This window comes from Odocoileus virginianus, chromosome 5, assembly GCF_023699985.2.
Source record: "Odocoileus virginianus isolate 20LAN1187 ecotype Illinois chromosome 5, Ovbor_1.2, whole genome shotgun sequence".
NCBI lineage: Eukaryota > Metazoa > Chordata > Mammalia > Artiodactyla > Cervidae > Odocoileus > Odocoileus virginianus.
Window position 1 is genome coordinate 82,843,977 of NC_069678.1, and position 19,838 is coordinate 82,863,814.

The window sequence follows — 19,838 nt, forward strand, 5'->3', positions numbered from 1 at the left end:
TTCCCAGGTTTAAACTTAACTTTCCCACTGTCTTTAGGGCAAAGTTCCAACGCCCTTAGCAGGGCCTGTGAGACTGGTGAATCTGGCCCCTGCCCACCTCTCCTCCCATCTCTCCTGTCATCTCTCACCACCTCACCTCTAGGAGTCTGCAACAATGAACCTCCTTCAGTGTTCTGAACTTGCCATGCAGTTTCCTAATAGCAGGCTGAAGCCTCCGTGACCCTACCACTTCATCTAGCCAACTCTCACTCAGCCTTTAAGTCTCAGATGAAAAGTTAATTCCACAGAGAAGCCTTACCTATTTCCACACTTTAGGTTGGGCCTCCCTGTTAGAAATTCCCACAGCACATATATATCCCTATCCATTACATAGTGAGCTTATAATCATGAGTATTTACTTATCACGAGTAATGTGCTTAAAATGTATATTCTGGCTAATCCAGAAAGTGAACATGTCTATTTTATTCACCACTGCATTCCTGGTAGGTATTCAAAACCTACGTGCTCACTGACCAAATGTTCAGTCACTTATAGTCTGCTCAAAAAAAGGTACAAAAGGTACATAAATCTAGGTTATTTTAATTAACCATAAAAATTATATAAAAATTTGAACTCACTGAAACAAAATACACCAAACTCTTGTCATTTGTAAAACATCCTAAAATGTGGTTATTTTCTAATCTATGCCTAGAGCAATTTTTACTCTGAAATGTTAGGATTTTGCTGACCTTCAAGTATCAGACATAATGAATATGAACTCAGTTATTACAAAATTACACGGAGCAAAACCAAAAGTATTTCCTGAACATATCTCCCGTGAATAACTTTGAGGCAAGCTAATTAGAAGTTATTATGTCCTATTTATTATCTGGGCTTCCTTGGTGACTCAGACGGTAAAGAATCCACCTGTAATGCAGGAGACCTGGGTTCGATCCCTGGGTTGGAAAGATCCTCTGGAGAAGGGGATGGCAACCCACTCCAGTATTCTTAGAGAATACCCAAAGAATCCCCATGAACAGAGGAGCCTGGTGGGCTACAATCCATGGGGTCACAGAGTCAGACACGACTGAGTGATTAAGCACATTTATTACCTAGCTTCCTGAACAAGTTACTAAAAAAGTTATCGGTTTTTTAAATGGTTTTGCTGAATGCATACCTCCTTTTCATACTATGCATGGCTAAGCAGATTTAAGTAATTAATGTGCAATACATTACAGAAGAATATTGCAGAACTGTGTATTTTCTAATTGCAAGTCAATGCAAGGGATAAACTAATATTGCTAATATTCATATAGTACCTACTGTGGACTAGCCAGAGTTCTAAAAGTTTTGTATGATTTAACTCACTGAATCTTAACAATTCTACAGGATTATCATCCTCATTATATAGAGAATAAACTGAGGCACAGAGAGATAAAATTCTCTAAGATCACACAGCCAGTAAGTGGCGGAGTGAGGATTCAAATTCAAATGATCTGCCTTTAATCATGTAACTCTTCACTTGAAGAGACTATATGAGGGCAACAGAACAAAAATGAAATAGAACCAGTAAAGAACCTAAATGAGAGTGAAAGAAAGGAAGGGGGAGGGTCAAGGGGAAGTGTGGTAAGTGAAGACCACACAACAGAATAAAACTACGTCACAGGACAGTTACAGATTACAGATAATTAACAAAAGTTCTCCAAGCGCTGCCCACTCCCAGAAGGTTCTATAAAACAAGACCTAAGAGCCAAGATTAAAGGGAGAGCCTTAAGGAAAAAATAGTAAAACACCATTTTAAAAATAAAATTAGCACTCAAGTGCCAAAAGTGAAGAAAGAAAAATACCACCACCACAAAGCCTCAATGAAAGAGAACAATTAAGAACTGCTAAAAACACAGTAAGAGTCATGAAGGCCTTAGTGGATAAAAAATGAGCAAAAGAAAATGAAAAATAAAAATTTTAAAAATATTACCAAAACAAACCCAAACCCAAACCCAAACCCAAAAACACAATAGCTGCCACAGGAGATCCAGTATAGGTATGACTAGTGTCTGAAAAGGGAACCGAGCACACAGAACAACAACAACAAAAAGATACACAAAAATGGATAATTAGAGAGCTGGGCTGACACAAAGATAGAGTCCCAGCTTCTCCAAGCCACAACAGCCAAGGTAGCAAGGAAGGCCTGAAGATCTCCAAAGGGAATTAAAATGCTAAGAGCATGCAGAGGTTCCAATTACCCATTGTGTGAATTACAGACTTACTGCCTGTTAGTTTTAAATTCAATCTTTCTGCTTGCTCTGTGAAAATGGATCTGGGCCCTTAAAGTATTTTCCTCCTGCCAGCTGACATGATGTCAAGCTTTGCGGAGGGTGCAGGAAAGCGTGGATTCTGGGTTCCAGTGTGTTCCTCTTGGTAGGCTCCTGCAACATACAGGACTTTTCCTGTGGACAGCAGCCAACAGCTTCTCTCAGCACTTCTCTTGAGCAGTGTGAGAGAAGTACAGAGTGCCTCTGGTGAGACACCTCTCTGTGAACAGCATTCCCCAGCCCCTGAGAGGCAGATTTCCGGGAAACTCCACCCTGCAGCATCACAGACACTCATCTGTAATCCAGGGACTCATGGGGGTGTCCACTACACCCAAGTCTGAATCTCAGCCTGCAGTGGGCGTGCAGCAGGTTGGAGAGCTCCTTGTTGGGCACGCTAGCTCAGCCCAGGGGTGGAGGCTGCTCCTTAGGCCCGTTTATTATATTCTTTAGCATTCTCTTTACTTCATATGACAGTTATTTAGATAGTACAATTCAACCATTCAAAGTATACCTGTTAGTAATTTCAGAGTTGTGCAAACATGACCACAATTTTAGAACATTTCTATTACCCCCAATTGATGCCTTGTACCCCCTAGCTGTCATTCCCTACAGACCTCCAGTCCCAAGCAACCACTAAACTATTTTCTGTTCTATAGAACTGGCAAATGTTTACAGATATTTCAGATAAACGGAATCAAACAATATGTGGTCCTCTGTGACAGGCTTCTTTCACTTAGCATAATGTTTTCAAAGTTTTTGCATGTCAGTACTTCGCTTCTTTTTACTGCCAAGTAACATTCTACCATATGGACATACCAATATTTATTTAACCATTTGTCAGATGACCGACATTTGGTCGACATTTTGGCTGAACAATGCTGCAATGCATATTTATATAGAAATTCTTATGTGAACATAGGTTCTCATTTCTCATGGGTACATAACATGTAGGAGTAAAATATACACAGGTTATATGATAACTCTATGTTTAACTGTTTAAGGAAATGCCAGACTGTTTTTCAAAGTCACTGTACCATTTTACATTCCTACCAGTGTATGAGAGCTCTGATTTCTCCATACCTGTGCCAACACTCCTTATCATCTGTCTTTTTGATGACAGCCATCCTAGTGGGTGTCAAGTGGCATCTCAGTGTGGTTTTGATTTGAATTTCCCTAATGACTGATGATGTTGAGCATCTTTCCATGTGTTTCTTTCTTTACTTTTACTAGCTAATCTCATGTTACTCTAATTCACTGTTAAAGTTAATAACTCTTACAGTAAACTTCATCTACTCAAAGTACATGGATGCTCTCCCTTGATTGGACCTAGACTCATATAACATCTGCAGTAACTGACTTTCTGAATAGAAATTAGATGTCAACACCAAGGTGTCAGGGCTTCCTTGGTGGCTCTGATGGAAAAGAACACACCTGCAGTGCAGGAAACCCAGGTTTGATCCCTGGGTTGGGAAGATCCCCTGGAGAAGGGAATGGCTACCCACTCCAATATTCTTGGTGGAAAATTCCACAGACAGAGGAGCCTGGTGGGCTACAGTCCATGGGATTGCAAAGAGTTGGACATGACTGATCAACTAACACTTTCACTTTCACCAAGGTTTTATTTTTGTTTGTTTTTTTTTAAATAATATTTGTTTTTATTTACTTCTTTGACTGTGTTGGGTCTTAGTTGCTGCATGTGGGATCTACTTCCCTGACCAGGGATTGAACCCCGGGCCCCCTGCATTGAGAGCATGGAGCCTTAGCCACTGGACCACCAGGGAAGTCCCTCACTTTCACCAAGGTTTTAAAATAGAAGAGAGAAAAGTAAAGCTGAAAAATACTCTGTCCCTGGTCAGATGTTCCCTTGAGAAGTAGCTGAGAAAAAAAGCCTCGGGAAAAGGGGTAAATATCCAAGGAAACAGAACTTTCAGTTTTGAATATTTTATTTTTTGTTGTTGTTACCAAAAAAAAAAAAAAAAAAGTCTTTCTGAATAGGAGCTGTTTGGTTTAATTAGGCTTTTGCTTATTTGTTTTAATGGTGTTCAGAGGACAAGTTTCTAGACATAATTTTTTTTTGGAAAAGTTGACTTGAATAAGTCTTGAGGAAATTCAACTGGAATATTTGAAAAGATGACCATGCTTCGAGCCAGTTAAGATAAAAGGGTGGGGATTGGCGTTGAAGGTGGTTAGAAGATGGCATTATGTCCAGAAAACTGGAAACAGAAGGGTGCAGCATTTGAGCAGTCAAGAACAGAACTTAAACATGGGCATGGCTGCGTTCCAATAAAAGCTGCAGGCCTGTTTGCTGGCCCCTTCTGCATATGGTATATGGACACACAGTATGTAGCCAAACCACAAAAGCAGAAAAACATGTATGTGAATTCTAAAACTTTAAGATAATGCTTTCTCTGGTTAAGGAGAGAGGATACCAGGGAAAAATACATAAAGTGCTTTTATTGGAACTGCCAAGTTTTGTTTTAAAAACAACAACAACAACAACAACAACTAAAGCAATATGGTATATTAAGATTTGGTATAATGATATTATTTGGTATAATGGTATTATTTGGTAAATAATAGATATCATTATATTGTTCTGTTCCTGTAGGTATAAAATACATCATTAGAAAATATGAGATAAATGTCCCCTTTCATTGCTATTATGTCTCTGAGACTTTAGGTGTCTTAGGCCTATGTAGTAGTTCCATATTGTTCATCAGCTCATACCTTTTCTTTAAAAGGGTAAGAAAAGAAATATAATACTACAGAATAACTATGCCAGAACCATGCTGGAAGCTATGCCATCTTATCAGCCCAAGCAGAAGCCATTATTACACATCTGAGTAAAGCAGAAGGAACACAGTGTGACACCTGCCCTTGAGAACAGTGTGATGCACACAGTTAAACTGGTACAGACATTATGAGGTGGTGGAAATTAATAACTGTCCGTGAGGTCGCAGAAAGGCTTCAGTGAAGAAGCTGAGAGAGAGGCCTTAGATGATCTGCTAAAGGGGTAGAAATTAATCCCACTGGCAATGGAGAACCAGTGAAGGCATTAAGAAGAGAAATGACAAGATCATATCTACATTTTAGAAAGATCATTTGAGTAGCAATACAAAGGACAGCCTGAAGAAGGCCAAGCAAGGGCAAGAGGCATTTGTAACAGCCCAAACCATCTGCTGTCGTAGAGAATGAACGTCTCAAAGGCACTCAAAATAATTCACGGTCACAAAAGAAAATACCAGAACTCCTGTTAATAAACTTATCTGAGATGGATGAAACTGGAGCCCATTATACAGAGTGAAGTAAGCCAGAAAGATAAAGACCATTACAGTATACTAACACATATATATGGAATTTAGAAAGATGGTAACGATAACCCTATATGCAAAACAGAAAAAGAGACACAGATGTATAGAACAGACTTTTGGACTCTGTTGGAAAAGGCGAGGGTGGGATGTTTTGAGAGAACAGCATCGAAACATGTATATTATCTATGGCGAAACAGATCACCAGCCCAGGTTGGATGCATGAGACAAGTGCTCGGACCTGGTGCACCGGGAAGACCCAGAGGGATTGGGTGGAGAGGGAGGTGGGAGAGGGGATTGGGATGGGGAATACATGTATATCCATGGCTGATTCATGTCAATGTATAACAAAAACCACTACAATATTGTGAAGTAATTAGCCTCCAATTAATAAAAAATTTTAAAAAATAAAAATAAAAAATAAAAATAAACTTATCTGATATTTAACTTCAGTGGACACTGGCCTCCTCTAACAACCCCTCTGTCAAGACACTTTGGGGCACATGAGGTTCAGGAAGAATCCTCAAGAAGTGTGAAAGTTGTACAGCATGGGAAGCAGTGGTACCATCACTTACCATCTGCTTTGTGGCATGGTGCAGTTTATGCCATACAAAATGGCATCAATGTGGTTAATTTCATAAAAACTGGATCCTATTTTACATAGGACCATAACTAAACTTGGCAATGAGATGGTTAGTAACCACGAAACTCTTGTGCCTCAAAGAAGTTCTCTGCTTATCTGGCCAAGTAAGTATGCACAAGATAGCCAGAACTCAAAGGGCAGTTGTTTATTTTTCTTTTACAAATATTGGTGTTCCAAATCTTTTAAACTTTTCTGGAATGGCAAATGTCTGTTAAATGTATGGCACCTAGAAGATTTTCCCAAAATACACACATCTGTCCTTTCAAGGTGAAGAACATGTCTTAACAAAAGCTGGAAACTAGTTTGGTTTTTTTTTTTGCGGGGGGGGGCGCTTGCTTTGTTCTTTAAGAAACTGTTGAGTGCATTTTGAAAACAGACATCTGGCAATGTTTCCATCCTTACGTTCTTGTGCTGCCAAAAAGATGCAGAAAGGTCCATTATAAAAACTCTCATGTTTCCATGTCAGCGGTTCTCAAACTGTGGTCTAAGGACCCTAGAGAGTTCTAAGGCCTTTTCAGTGGATCCATGAGTTTAAAACTATTTTCACTGTAATTCTCAGACATTATTTGCCTTGTTAACTCTTATTCTCTCACAAGGGTCCAGCACAGTTTTCCAGAGGCTATAAATATGATGACATGTAACCAATCACTGTCCTCACAGCTAATGTGGGATGTGCGCTAGGGCATTCTCGTGACTTAAAATCTCAGTAATTTTTAATACATTAAATATCAAAACACAAACCCACAAAATAAAAGTTCTTCGGGGTTTCGATAATTTTAAACTTATAAAGTGGTCCTGAAATCAAAGACTCTGAAAAATCAGTGCTATATACTTAAAATTTAGGAATAGAATATTGAAATCCTGTTTATTAATATATTTCAAACACAACGTTTCCATGGATTTTTAAGTCATGTCAGAAACACACAAACATGTCTTCTTTCTATCACTTTGTAAAGAAAACCAGCATCAAGGAAAAGAGAAATTTACTGACATACAGACGAATTCGGTGAGACAAGGCGATAGATAATATTTAATTAGAATAACATAAACTATGTAGAAGTTCATAGGGGAGGAACTCCTGTCAGCCCAGATAACCAGGGAGAAGCCAAAAGGAGAACAAATTAGAATTAAACCTCTATTTTCATCTTTACAAATATATTCAGAAGACTGAGGAGGAGCAAAATTTCAGGGGGACAGAGTCACAATGATGATGACAGGCTGAAGGAGAAGCACATGTATTTTAACACCCCAGGCAGTGAGCACATTATAACATTAGTGACAAGAGTGTATACAGATGTATGCGTCACTTCTGGGTGAGGGCTGGGAACAGCTGAATAAACATATACAGTTTGTTGGCATTTAAATAATGTTTTTTTTTTGTTTTTTAAAGAATGTTTAAATTGGTATGGTATTCATATCGACCAACTCTTCTTTTCCTGATCTTAGGATAATTCCCTCATGCCCAGCCCACAAAATTCAGCATTTCAATCATTTAACATGTATTAAAAACAAAAACATAATGTTGGCAGTGGTTATGTCCAGGTGGTAGGAATTTACGCTAACAATCACTTACCATGAACCAGCGAATATACTAAGCATTAAGAATCTTAAAACTATTATTTTTATTATAAGTCCCTTAAGTGTCTAACAGTACAGGAGCAGGCTTTTTACATCTATTTGCTCAAATACTCAGAACAACCTTGCAAAGTAGGGATTTTTTAATCCCATTTTACCAGTTTGAAAAACCAAGAGGACACAAGAGGTTCTGAAGACTGTCCAAGGTCACATCATAGACACTGGTGAAGCCGTGATGGAAACCCTTGTGAGCTGACTCTACCCCCAGGCAGGACATGTACACACCCCTCCTACTATTGCAACAGCCTAACTGGGAACCTTCCCTCCAGCCTCACCTCATTCTAAGCTCTCCTCATCCAGAGGTATTTTATGATTTTGTGTAGCAGACATGGCACTATGGTTGCAAATCTCACAGTTTTCCATGGCAGGGAAACAGGACATTCACTCCTCTGGTGTCTCCACACACACTGACCTTCCCAAAAGGCAAAGCTATAAAGTTATCTCCCACTTTCAAGTACTTCAGTGGCTCCTCCTCAGTCAGGATAAACTCCTGAACTCACAAGCCTCCACAGTCTGACTTCTGCAGCCTCCACACACTCCCCAGACAGACTGTTCTCCTGCCATTCAAGCATCTTCAGGATGCAGCCACATTCCCTTGTATTTCTAGGTCATTACACACACTGTTTCCTAACTGAAAAGTCTTTTAAACCTACATCTACTCAGCTAATAATTAGTTATCCGAGACTTAGGTAGGTGTGAGCTTCTCTGGAAAAATCATTAATTATATTCCCTGTGTGACATCAGGTTCCCTTTTAGGAGATCCCACAGGACCCCCAAACACAGCACAGTACAATGTATTCTAACTGCTAGTTCACTGGCTTCTGGTCCTACCAGACTACAGGCTCTTTCAGGCCCGGGGTATGCCTTTTGTATCTGCAATGCCATGACCGAGCACCAAGGCTAGTAGAGAGCTCATGTTCAATAACTACTTGTGGGATGACTAAAGGACCTAGTACAGTAGAAGAAACAGACACACATATACGACCAACTTAAAAATAAAACAGGATACGTGTGAAAATAAGAAAGATGAGAAAGAGTGTGGCAGGATGCCAAGTAGAAACAGGGAGGAAAATCTGGGGGAATCCTGGAATTTCCTTACCTGATTTCTCAGTTTCTTCAAATCCTGCAGCTGCTGCCAATGAATATCATGACCATGAGTGCCTATTCTGAATGAGGTACTGGGCAAAGCACTTTATAGAAAATGAACTCATAACCACCCTATGCATTTCACTGATGAGGAAATTCAGACTCCAGAATCAAGACATGGGCCCAATGTTAGACAATCAATGGCAGAAGCAAGATTTCAATCCTGTTTTCACTTTTGGAATTCTCCAGGCAAGAACACTGGAGTTGGTTGCCATTCCCTACTTTGGCAGATTCTTTACCATCTGAGCCACCAGGGAAGCCCAAAAGTGAAATCTCCCCAAATACTAAAGTTTGACAGCTTTGAAGTGAAGTCTCTCAGTCATGTCCGACTCTGCAACCCCATGGACTGTAGCCCACCAGGCTTCTCTGTCCATGGGATTCTCCAGGCAAGAATACTGGAGTGGGTTGCCATTTACCTTCTCCAGGGGATCTTCCCGACCCAGGGATCGAACCCAGGTCTCCCGCATTGCAGGCAGATGCTTTAACCTCTGAGCCACCAGGGAAGGCCTTGATAGCTTTAGTTAAACCCAATTAAACCAGTAAGGTTGAACTAGGATCTTTTTAACCATTCAAGTAAAAATGTACCTTATTATACACTTTCTGGCTTCTTAAATTGTGTATCTTGAATAAAACTTAATTCTTTATGGATGCTTCAGGGCCATTCCTGAATTCATCTCTGAGGGTGCCGTAAAATAGTAATGCCAGAAGGAATAACTGGAAAATCAGACTACTGTCTCAGATGGTAAAGAATCCACCTGCAATGTGGGAGACCTGGGTTTGATCCCTGGGTTGGAAAGATCCCCTGGAGAAGGGAACGGCTACCCACTCCAGTATTCTGGCCTGGAGAATTCCATGGACAGAGGAGCCTAGCAAGCTACAGTCCATGGGATTGCAAAGAGTCAGACACAACTGAACGACTTTCACTACAGCCTCAGCCTCTTACATCACAAGCATTACAGTGCCTGTAGTGGAGCTCTGACTTCCCTGTCCACTCTCATCCCATGCCTCGTTAGAGCTATTATTTCTTGCTACTGTCAGTATGTTTCTTCTAGTAGCCCATCTGATTTCACTACCTCTAATCTTCCACAGGCTGGGCCGTGATGCTCACAGAAGATGTAGCAGTCATTAGTGCTGTCCAGCAGTCACTTCGGGCTCTTCGCTTTCCAGGCACATGCTTAAGATTGCAATTCCCGGCCATTCTTTTAAATTAGGCATGGCCATGTGATTTGCTTTAGCCAATGATATGGAAATGAAAGTGACAGATGCCACTTCAGGTCAGATATTTTAAAATCCAGTGTCCCTTGATCACCATCTTCCACTCAATCAAAATGGTCATGAAAAACCACATTAAGATGAGTTTCCATCAGCATGGATCCCTGAGTAACTGACAGGGGCAGAGTCACCCGTGTAATCCTGCTGGACATGTGGCACAAATGAGAAGCCAACTTTTGTTCTGTTAAGCCACTGAAGTCTTAAGGGTTTCTGTTAATGAAGCCTAATCCAAGCTATCCAGACCAATACACCAGCTTTCTCAGTAAAGAATTCTCATATAAGTAACTTTATTTACAGGATTTTATGATCAACATTTTGCTTGCACAAAGAATTTTCTTTGCATTTGTCTTGGTTCAAAGCTATGTTCAATTTTAAATATATTTACCAAGTACCTACTATGTACAAAACACTGTGCTAGAAGATGAAGATAATTCATGTCTTGAAAAAGTTTCAGTCTTATGTTGGAAATTGGGGCAAAAAGGCAAATTCTAGTGTTATAACTGTTTAAAGGAGGAACTAGCCCCATGCCTTTTCATACTGTTCATGGGGTTCTCAAGCCAAGAATACTGAAGTGGTTTGCCAGCCATAAAATTAAAAGATGCTTACTCCTTGGAAAAGAAGTTATGACCAACCTAGACAGCATATTAAAAAGCAGAGACATTACTTTGCCAACAAAGGTCCATCTAGTCAAGTCTATGGTTTTTCAAGTAGTCATGTATGGATGTGAGAGTTGGACCAAAAAGAAAGCTGAGTGCTGAAGAACTGATGCTTTTGAACTGTGGTGTTGGAGGAGACTCTTGAGAGTCCCTTGGACTGCAAGGAGATCCAACCAGTCCATCTTGAAGGAGATCAGTCCTGGGTGTTCACTGGAAGGACAGATGTTGAAGCTGAAACTCCAATACCTGGGTCACCTGATGGGAAGAGCTGACTCATTTGAAAAGACCCTGATGCTGGGAAAGATTGAGGGTGGGAGGAGAAGGGGACGACAGAGAATGAGATGGCTGGATGGCATCACTGACTCAATGGACACGAGTCTGAGTAAGCTCTGGGAGCTGGTGAGGGACAGGGAGGCCTGGCATGCTGCTGTCCGTGGGGTCGCAAAGAGTCAGACACAACTGAGTGACTAAGCTGAACTGAACTGAGCTCCATGCCGATGGCGAGAAAAGCACACAAGAGTTTCACAAAGAGAGTTCCCATCAAATGGCCCCGACAAATGGGTAAGAACCAACAATTAAGAGATTCCAAGGAGTCATTTAGGACAGAAAAAGCAACAAGGGCAAAGACAGTGAGCACAGACAACAAAGAGCAAACAGTTCCAGACTTGGAAAATATTGTAAAATCAAAGGGAAGAGCAAGAAATGAGTTTACCCATACTGCCCAGACCAGGGTGGGCTGTGCTTAATTCAAGAGAAGGTAGGAAGCCATTAAAAGCCTAGGCTGGAGGTGGGTAGAAGGTCAGTTCAAGGAGGAGGGGATATATGTATACATATAGCTGGTTCACTTTGGTATATAGCAAGAACTAACACAACACTGTAAGGCAATTATACTCTAAAAAAGAAAGACAATAGATAAGAAAGAAAATGTATAAGAAGGTATAATTCCAATGATCTTTCCACAAAAGGTAATTATATGATGTTAACTAATTTTATTATAATAATTTTACAACACATATCTGTATCAAATCAAAATGCTGTGTGTTTTAAAATTACAGTGTTACATGTGTCAATTAAATCTTGATAAAGATGGAGGAAAAATAAATAAAAAATAAAAGTCTAGGCTGGGGAAATGAATTACCTAGAAATGATGATAGTACACAGGATAGATGAAAGGAGGCAGGGGGGGAAGTTAGAGAGTTTCTGCAGTAATAAGAGGGAAAGGTATCAATGGCCCCAAATCAGTATAATGATGGTAGGAACCAAAAGAAGCAAATACTAAAAACAGTGTGGAGGCTGTAGCAATAAAAACTGACAACCAACTTAACACAAGGGGGAAATAAAGGGAAGGCAAGAATCAGTCCTGAGGTGCAGATCCTAGGTAGCTGAGAGGACCATTATTGCTAAATAGCTGAGGTTACTCAGAAAAGTAACAAGGGCAAATAAAGTGCTACCATCTGTTTTCCTAATAGCAAGCTCCAGTTTCATCCGAAGAACTACTTCTTGTTTACCCTGTGCTTTACCCAGGACAAAAGTACTCCCTGATTTGATACCATTAACCTTATCTCCCACTTTTTCCAATAAGAACCTCCTGGAACCACCCCGGAGTGTTTTGGGTTCTCCTCTGCCACCTTTCCCATCCTCACTTTCTCATTTCCTCAATTCTCCTTTCTCATCATCACTCATGTCTACCTAGCTGAGTTTACGGCTCAACTCAAGCCTCAGTTCTCATGTAAAACCTTCCTCAAACATACGGATTTCTCCTTTTCCAGAATTTTCATAGTACCTACTATCCTGGAATTCTAAAGACCATATTATTAATGATCATTTTCCTGTGTGCCCTTTATCATCAGAACAAGTCTCATACAATACAGGTTGTGAGATCCCCACAGTTACATTGCCTTGCACACAACATGTACACAATAGATACTTTATTGATAATCCAAAGTAACTTAGTCTCTAAAAATATGCACATCTTTTTTCATTAATAATTTATTTTTATTAAATCATGATTAGACATGTGAAACAGGGAGATTTCATCACTTAATGTTTCAAAATATCCTTAAGAATCTTTACTCTTAGGAACTGCTATTGCCTTAAGAGATTGAATACACCATTTCGATCATAAATTTTTGTGCCAGGTTCCTTTGAATCTTTTTGACTTAAAGATATACCTAACGCCTCAATGATCAGCACTCCAAGGTGATTCTGACTTGGGAATAACCTAATTTTCCATGAGGTTTATTTACTTTCAGGAACCCAGTAAGTGCTTAACCTACCTTCCTGTTCAACTAGCTATAGTATAGACCTTTCAAAGTGTATCGACAGAAAAGTTTGTAAATTGCTGTTTGTTACAAAATAGCAGCTGCCTTCATTGGTTCCTCTCTCAATTAATTACAGTGATTCAGTTCAGTTTCTTTCCTTCCTCCTCCGGGCGGGAAACAAACATAAGACAAGTCCTTAAGGAATTACAAAACGAGCACGCTTACAAAAAGGAATTAAAAAATATTCGTGGGACACTATCCTAATCAGACCTGCTCTTATCACTAAGATATTTCCTCCTGCAAACAAAATCAGAGAGTAAACAATGGGGAGAAGTGCCAGGGGAAAAGAAGTAAGAGGCGTACTTTGTCAGTAAAGTTGACCCGGGTTCCCGGAACGTTTGGCAGCTGGTAGAGCAATAAGCAATGACAACCGCTACCCGTACGCTGCAGATCCCACTCAGGCTTTCCACTTTTCCTTGCTCTTCCCACAGCGAAGGCCCGCCTGACCATGTCCCTCCTCTGCACCAAGGTGCGCAGCGCTGCGGGGTCTCGCGCGCAGGTGACCTAGACCGCTCGGTCCGAGTCCAGCCGTCCTCTTCCTAGAGGCCTGGCAGCCCCTACCGAGGCGAGGTCTCCGTGGGACCGAACTCCCGCCCCGAGCCCCCAGTTTGAGCCGGACTTCATTATTTGGAGACCGCTGGGCCGCGCGCGACCCTTCCTTCCCCCAGCACCAGCGCGCTCGGGCTCTGCGCCCCGGCGACCCGTAACCTCGGGTAGCGGGGGAGGGGAGGGAAAGGGTGGCGGCGACCGTTACTCCGAAGACTACCCGCCCCGACGCGCGCAGGACCGGTCCTTACCGCAGCGGGAAGGGAGGCAGGGGGGAGGCGGCGCCCGGGACGAAGCGGGCGGGAAGGTGGGGGCGACAGCTTAGGCGGGGGCGGCAGCCGCGGGGGACCCCGGCGGGCGCCCACGACGCGGTGGGCCGCCTGGGCGCCGCCATAGTGGGGACGCAGCCGCGGGCGGAGCGCACGGCCGCGACCCTGGGACGGCGGGACCACCAATCCGGCTCTCCGCCTCGGCGCCCTCGCCGGGGGTCGGGAATTCGCGGCCAATCCGCGCGCGGGAGCCAGGCGGGGCACCGGGCTGACCAATGCGGGGCTGCGCTGAGAGCAGTGGGCGGGCGCACCCCAGAGGAGCCCGCTATCACAGGAGCCCCGAGTTCTGCAACCCGCCCATCCCTCTCCCCTCCGCCCCGCCCCGCGCGGACAGGGGCTGCAGGCGGGGCGGGGAGTCAGTCCTGCTGGACCGACGCCCGGCCCTGCTGCCTCCGCGCCGACGCTCACCCCTGGTTCCCCGGAGCCCGTCCGCCGCCTGGAGGAATCCTCCACCCGCAGCTTCACACCCTGGAGGGTGCCCGTTCGGGATGTGGGTTTCTGACGGCCGCAGGGCTCACGGTCCGCCGAGATAATCCCTCGAGAGCCTGTTCTCGGTCGTGAGGGGGACAGGGGTCCACGGTCATTCCACGCCGAGGGACGCAGGCATCGGCCCCAGACCCAGACTGAGACCCGAGGTTGTGGACCTCAGGTTGGGCGACCCTGCCCAATCCTGTGTAGTGAAGGGGTACAGGACTCGCTGGCTGCCCTTATTACTTTACAACCTCACACTTTACAGTTTCTATTCCAGGACCTATCCGCCCCATTTCGTCTACCCGTCGCAGCTCCGGAGATCCAGGCTTTCTCCCACCCTCCTGGGGCACAGTTTAAAACACAATTACCCCTCCCGGGAATTTACGGGAGAGGAAGAACTGTCCGGTTGCGATCTTTGGTTGCCAACCCTGAGACTTCACCTCACCAAACGTGGGCAGTTTGTTCTGATAAAAAGGCTTCCGAGGGGTGACCGGTGAGTTGGTTGAGGCCTGGGCCTGACTGCAGGCACGAGGGCCTGTTCTGTGGGACTTGAATTTCATCACCTCTTTAAGTTCCCCAGGGGATTATTACATTTGACCAAAAGTTTCTAGAAAAATAATCAGCTGTTGAGAAAGAACTGCTGGGGTTGCACCAGGGACTTCCCTGCCTGTCCTGCAGCACGGCTGGGGACGGTAGGTCAGCGAGAGGGAGGGAGGTCCCAGACCCTGCCAAGTCTGGGGAAAGGTTCCTTTCCTCCAAAGATATGTGTTCGCAGGGCTTGCCAATCCACCTGTCTCTGTCCACTCTCCCCTGAGAATCCTTGGGTGTTGGACAAGAGTCAACCTCCCTTTCCTTGGCCCCAGGAGGAAATTGGCACAGAAACGCATCTTTGAGACCTGCTGCTCCTCCTTTTCCCACAGACACCAGAGGTGGCAGCCACCTCCCAAGCCCCAGGACACAAAGCAGCATTGAGTTGCTGAGCTGACCCAAGAATTTCCTGGCCAGAGCCAAGAACTAGACCAGCTGGAACAGCTCTGCTGTGCCCAGTTCACCAGTCCCTCCCTGCCCTGCTGCTGCTCTATCCTTGTCCACCTGGACTTCAGGAACCCACTGCTGGTCAAAGGGACTGGGTCGTCCTCCCGGGAAGTGTCTCACCAACTACAGATCAGAAAGGTTTCAGGACCCAAGGGAAGGGGGATGGGGGGCAATCTCTTGCTCTTCAAGAACCTAAAATGTCCTGCCTTTTTTCAAGCTGGTTCTACAGTTTTTATGGAATGGACACTGGTATGAACTTACACCTGCTCAATGAAGTTAATAAGTGGGGTTGAGATGAGAAGAGATCAAACTCAGTTCTACAGGTTGTGGAAGTGGTCTGGTTCTCCCTCTATTAGCTTTTCCATCCCATCTCTAAGGCAAGAGAAATAAAAGGACGTGCTCTCGGCCAAAGGACCTCTTCTCCCCAGGTCCCCATCACACACGGCCAAAGGACCAGAACTTGACAAAGAGTCCATCTCTTTAGGAGGGCCTTCAAGAGCCTCCTTAAAATACATGGCCCTGCTCCAGAGCCTGTGGACTCGAGGCACACTCCCGGCCTGACCCTGAGCCATCAGGCTCCTTGGGGCAGACACAGCCAATCCTCTGCTCAACACATTTTATTGCTAAGGACAAGGTGATGCACCAGTTTTCAAAATAATTTGGTTTATAGCGTTCATACGTAACAAAAAAACGGGGAGTATTATAAATCTGATTCTTGTATACACAGGGTATAAGTGTGAAGCCCTCCAATCCTGGGCCCAGGCAAACAAATTCATGAGGAGCAAAAACCTGTTTAACCCCTTCAGCGTTGCCCTCCAGTCCCGCCCCCACCCCTGAAATCAGCTCCCTCCCACCCCTAGACCAAGGGGCGTTATCTAAACCTGCCCCTGGCCTCCAGTGGCCCCAATTCATCTTAACCCTCCCAGGCCCTGCATGATTGCAATTTTCCGTTGACAGAATCACTCGCCAGGCTCTGCCTGCTTCCATTATTAGATCTCCCTTCAGATTATTCCCCACCCACACCCTCTAATACTGTCCACAGGCGCTCTGTGCCCCAAGTGATATGGGAACACACACCCATGTTACCCTATCTTCTTCAAGAGAGGGTAAACAGCTGGCTTAACTCCTCAGCACCTCCATCTCATCACTGCAGCTTTGCCACCACTCCCTTGAGGCAGTTCTAGGGACAGACAGATGCCACAGCCATCTCCAGCCAACCCCCAGGGGCCCTTACTCAGCTCAGCTGAGGGCAGAATTTCACATTTTTGTTGCCCTGGATAGGCAAGGAAGAAAGTAAAGGCCAGGGGCTGGCAGAAGCTGGTCCAGACCAAACATACATACCAACACACACCCACACACACACACCCCACACACACACCCACACCCACACACATAAATACAAAAGGGGTTAGGGGGGCAAGCACCAGCACCTCTGCCTAGTTGGTGCAGGTGATCGTTAGGAAGCTAAGTCCGAGGCCAGGAACAGGGTAACCAGCCCAGCCAGCACAGTTGATTGCAGACTGGGGCCAGTGCAGCCATAGCATTCCAGTGCTTAGCCCATCAGCTGGGAGCTCATCGTCTGCTGCCACATGTCCAAGAAGGGCTCATCCTTGCACTTCAGCGGAATGCGATGAAGGTGGGGTGAGAAGATGATGGGGTCGGTTAGTTCATTCCTTTTCATTTTACAATTCACTTTAGAGTTCCAAGTGTCTGCTGTGCTGTGGAACCCCAGAGTGCTTTCACCTTTGCTGACTGGGACTCTCTCAGCTGCTGGAAGCACCTACTCCATGATGGCCCGGTATAGTGCAGGCTCGATGTAATCTTCCCGGTACCTTGAGTTGATAACTCGTTGTCGTTTCTTCTCCTGCTTAACCTCTTTCTCCGTGAAAATCTCATTGAAGCGCATGTCTGAGGCTACTGACTATAGAAGAATAGGCAAACCAAATAAATGAGCACTGTGTGGCCAATGCCCCCACCTCCAGAAGGAAAAACAAAGGGTCACGCCCTTGCTTTCTTCCCTCCCTCCCAGAGGGGAACCAAGGACACACAGAAAACACGCTCACCAGTCTAGACTTGACTCTCTTAGGAAGCTCTTCATCCAGCGTGTACACGTCATCTCTCTTAACCACAAGCTGTGAGCCATCCTCAAACTCCACCTACCAAGGAACAAAGGCCTTAAGCTAAGATAGCCTGTGGCTCCCTGGTCCACCATGCACAGTGGCCGTTTCCTGCAGACACAGGAAGGGTTTAGAACACTGAAGCGAGGCCTGCCGTGTCTGAAGTCACACCCGGCAGACTGGGCACAGGGCAGCCCCAGCTCTGAAAAGGGTTGTGATGGATACCTTAAGCTCTCCTCTCCCAAGAGCAAGGACCTGCCCCGCCTCTGGCTCAAGAGGAAGCTGAACTAACCAAGCACCAGCCTCCCCCCCATCCCCAGCAAAGCCTTTGGTTACCTGGTACATCTGGATGGGGTGGGAGGCCACAAACTTGGCTCCATAGACTTGGCCATCTGTCCATCTCACCTGGACTACTTCCCCTTCAGCAGGAGGACCCAGCTGGAGACAGTCCTGACTCTGAGGGAACAGTAAGGAAGAAGGGTGAAACGGAGGTCCATTTGAGAGACCTGCTTAAGTCCTCATCTACCTGCTATCTTGGCTGGCTGCTGCTGTTCCAGGTGACAAAAAAAGCAGCTATAATAAGATTAATAAATGTAGAAGACAACTACCATCATCACGAACCTTTCTCATGTTCCTTCAACTGTCTAAGGGACAGGGGACAGGGTTCTGCCAAGAAGAAATACTCAAATTGTACTCAACTATTTTAAGAGAGTGGTTCTTAACAGGAAAGTAATAAAAGACCACCTACCATGGGACTTGGCAAAAAACTTGAGCACTTTGACTCCCTGCAGAAGGGGGCACCCTAACGCTGGGTGGAACCCTCGCTGCATTCCCAGTAGAGAGCCTGTTATATAATTTGGTCAGTGTGTGAGCATGCTCATGGCAGCTGAATCAAAGGTCTGATGGGTTGAAATGGGAGAAGGTGCTTGGGGACGTGGCCCAAAAAATACACCTTGGAGCAGGAATGGGACAGAGTCTAAAATGCCAAATATCTAAAATTCCAACTGCTCTTTCCAATTTCACTCATGACAAGAGGAAGGTTCTACATGCCAATTCATTTATTGAATAGAAATGACTTTATACTGTATTGACAACTCATTATTGACCAGTTACTCAATAACTCTATTGTGTTATGAATTCAACAGTTAAATAGAAAGCACTGCCCCCACAAAAGAATCTGAGGTGGAAGTTTTAACTAGTCAAATATCTGATCTTTGATAAATCACTTAAGTTCTCAGATATTCAGTTTTTCCTCCGATAATAGCAGTTCTCAAAGTATGGTCTGCACACTTTAGGGAGATTCCTGAGCCACCGGCAGGGAGCAAGCAAGGGCATGATAATTTTCACAATAATATTAAAACATTAGTCTCTTTCACTGTGCTGACATTTGCAGTGATGGTGTAACACCTAGAAAGTGTGCAATTGCTGGCACCACAGCACAGACTGAGGCAACAACTCTGAGGTCTACTACTTGTTACTACATTCTTAGCCACTGTGTACTCATGATTTAGGAACAAAAGAGAAAAACCTGTAAACAAAAAAAAAAAAAAAAGAAAAACCTGTAACCACATAACAATGTCCCTTTGATAAAGCAGGAAAAATTATTTTGTTAAACCATAATCTTTAAGTACTCAGAAGACATTTTCTGTTGCACACTGAAGCATGATGGCTGTCCTGAGAAAAAGCACAGGGCAACTGAGTTGTAAGAAGTAACTGCTCTCTTCATGAAACACCAGTTTTATTTGAGAAAAAAAAAAGACAAACAGGTTATTCAGACTTGGGTACTGGCAGACATCTTGAAAATGAATGAAGTGAGCCTTTCATTTCAAGGAAAACGGACTGACAGTACTGCCAGTAATAAAAAGTTTTCAAGCACACGTTATAATTTCAGAAAAGTCGTATCACCACCATGAGCTTGACACTCCCTAAAATTTAAAGACTTTTCTGAGATTCGTGCTACAAATGAAAGTGGTTTTTTGGTACTGTATGATAAAATTTAACAATACCTGAAAGATCTGCATAGCCCATTACACCAACATGGATGAGGGTTCAAAATCACGCATGGGTG

At 44.1% G+C, this 19,838-nt stretch overlaps 2 protein-coding genes and 1 long non-coding RNA gene across 7 annotated transcripts in view; 1 reads left to right on the forward strand and 2 right to left on the reverse strand.

Moving 5' to 3' along the window:
- Positions 1 to 14,276, reverse strand: part of ST3GAL3 (ST3 beta-galactoside alpha-2,3-sialyltransferase 3) — a 205,343-nt gene extending 191,067 nt beyond the window's left edge. The window contains exon 1 of one of the 3 annotated variants that reach the window (XM_070468296.1): positions 14,070 to 14,276. The gene's annotated coding sequence lies outside the window, so the exon portion shown is untranslated. The remainder of the gene's footprint in view (positions 1 to 14,069) is intronic. The other 2 variants (XM_070468294.1, XM_020914738.2) reach the window with 2 other exon arrangements.
- Positions 14,277 to 14,523: 247 nt separating this feature from the next.
- Positions 14,524 to 18,378, forward strand: LOC139035255 (uncharacterized). The gene is made up of 2 exons (XR_011487914.1): positions 14,524 to 15,111; positions 15,539 to 18,378. It is a non-coding gene; the product is annotated as an uncharacterized lncRNA (long non-coding RNA).
- Positions 16,300 to 19,838, reverse strand: part of KDM4A (lysine demethylase 4A) — a 39,928-nt gene continuing 36,389 nt past the window's right edge. For all 3 annotated transcript variants that reach the window (XM_020914704.2, XM_020914705.2, XM_020914706.2), the window contains exons 20-22: positions 18,107 to 18,226; positions 17,717 to 17,809; positions 16,300 to 17,574 (exon numbers count right to left, since the gene is read on the reverse strand). In XM_020914704.2, the coding sequence (XP_020770363.2) occupies positions 17,434 to 17,574; positions 17,717 to 17,809; positions 18,107 to 18,226 (354 nt within the window). In that variant the 3' untranslated portion in view covers positions 16,300 to 17,433. The remainder of the gene's footprint in view (positions 17,575 to 17,716; positions 17,810 to 18,106; positions 18,227 to 19,838) is intronic.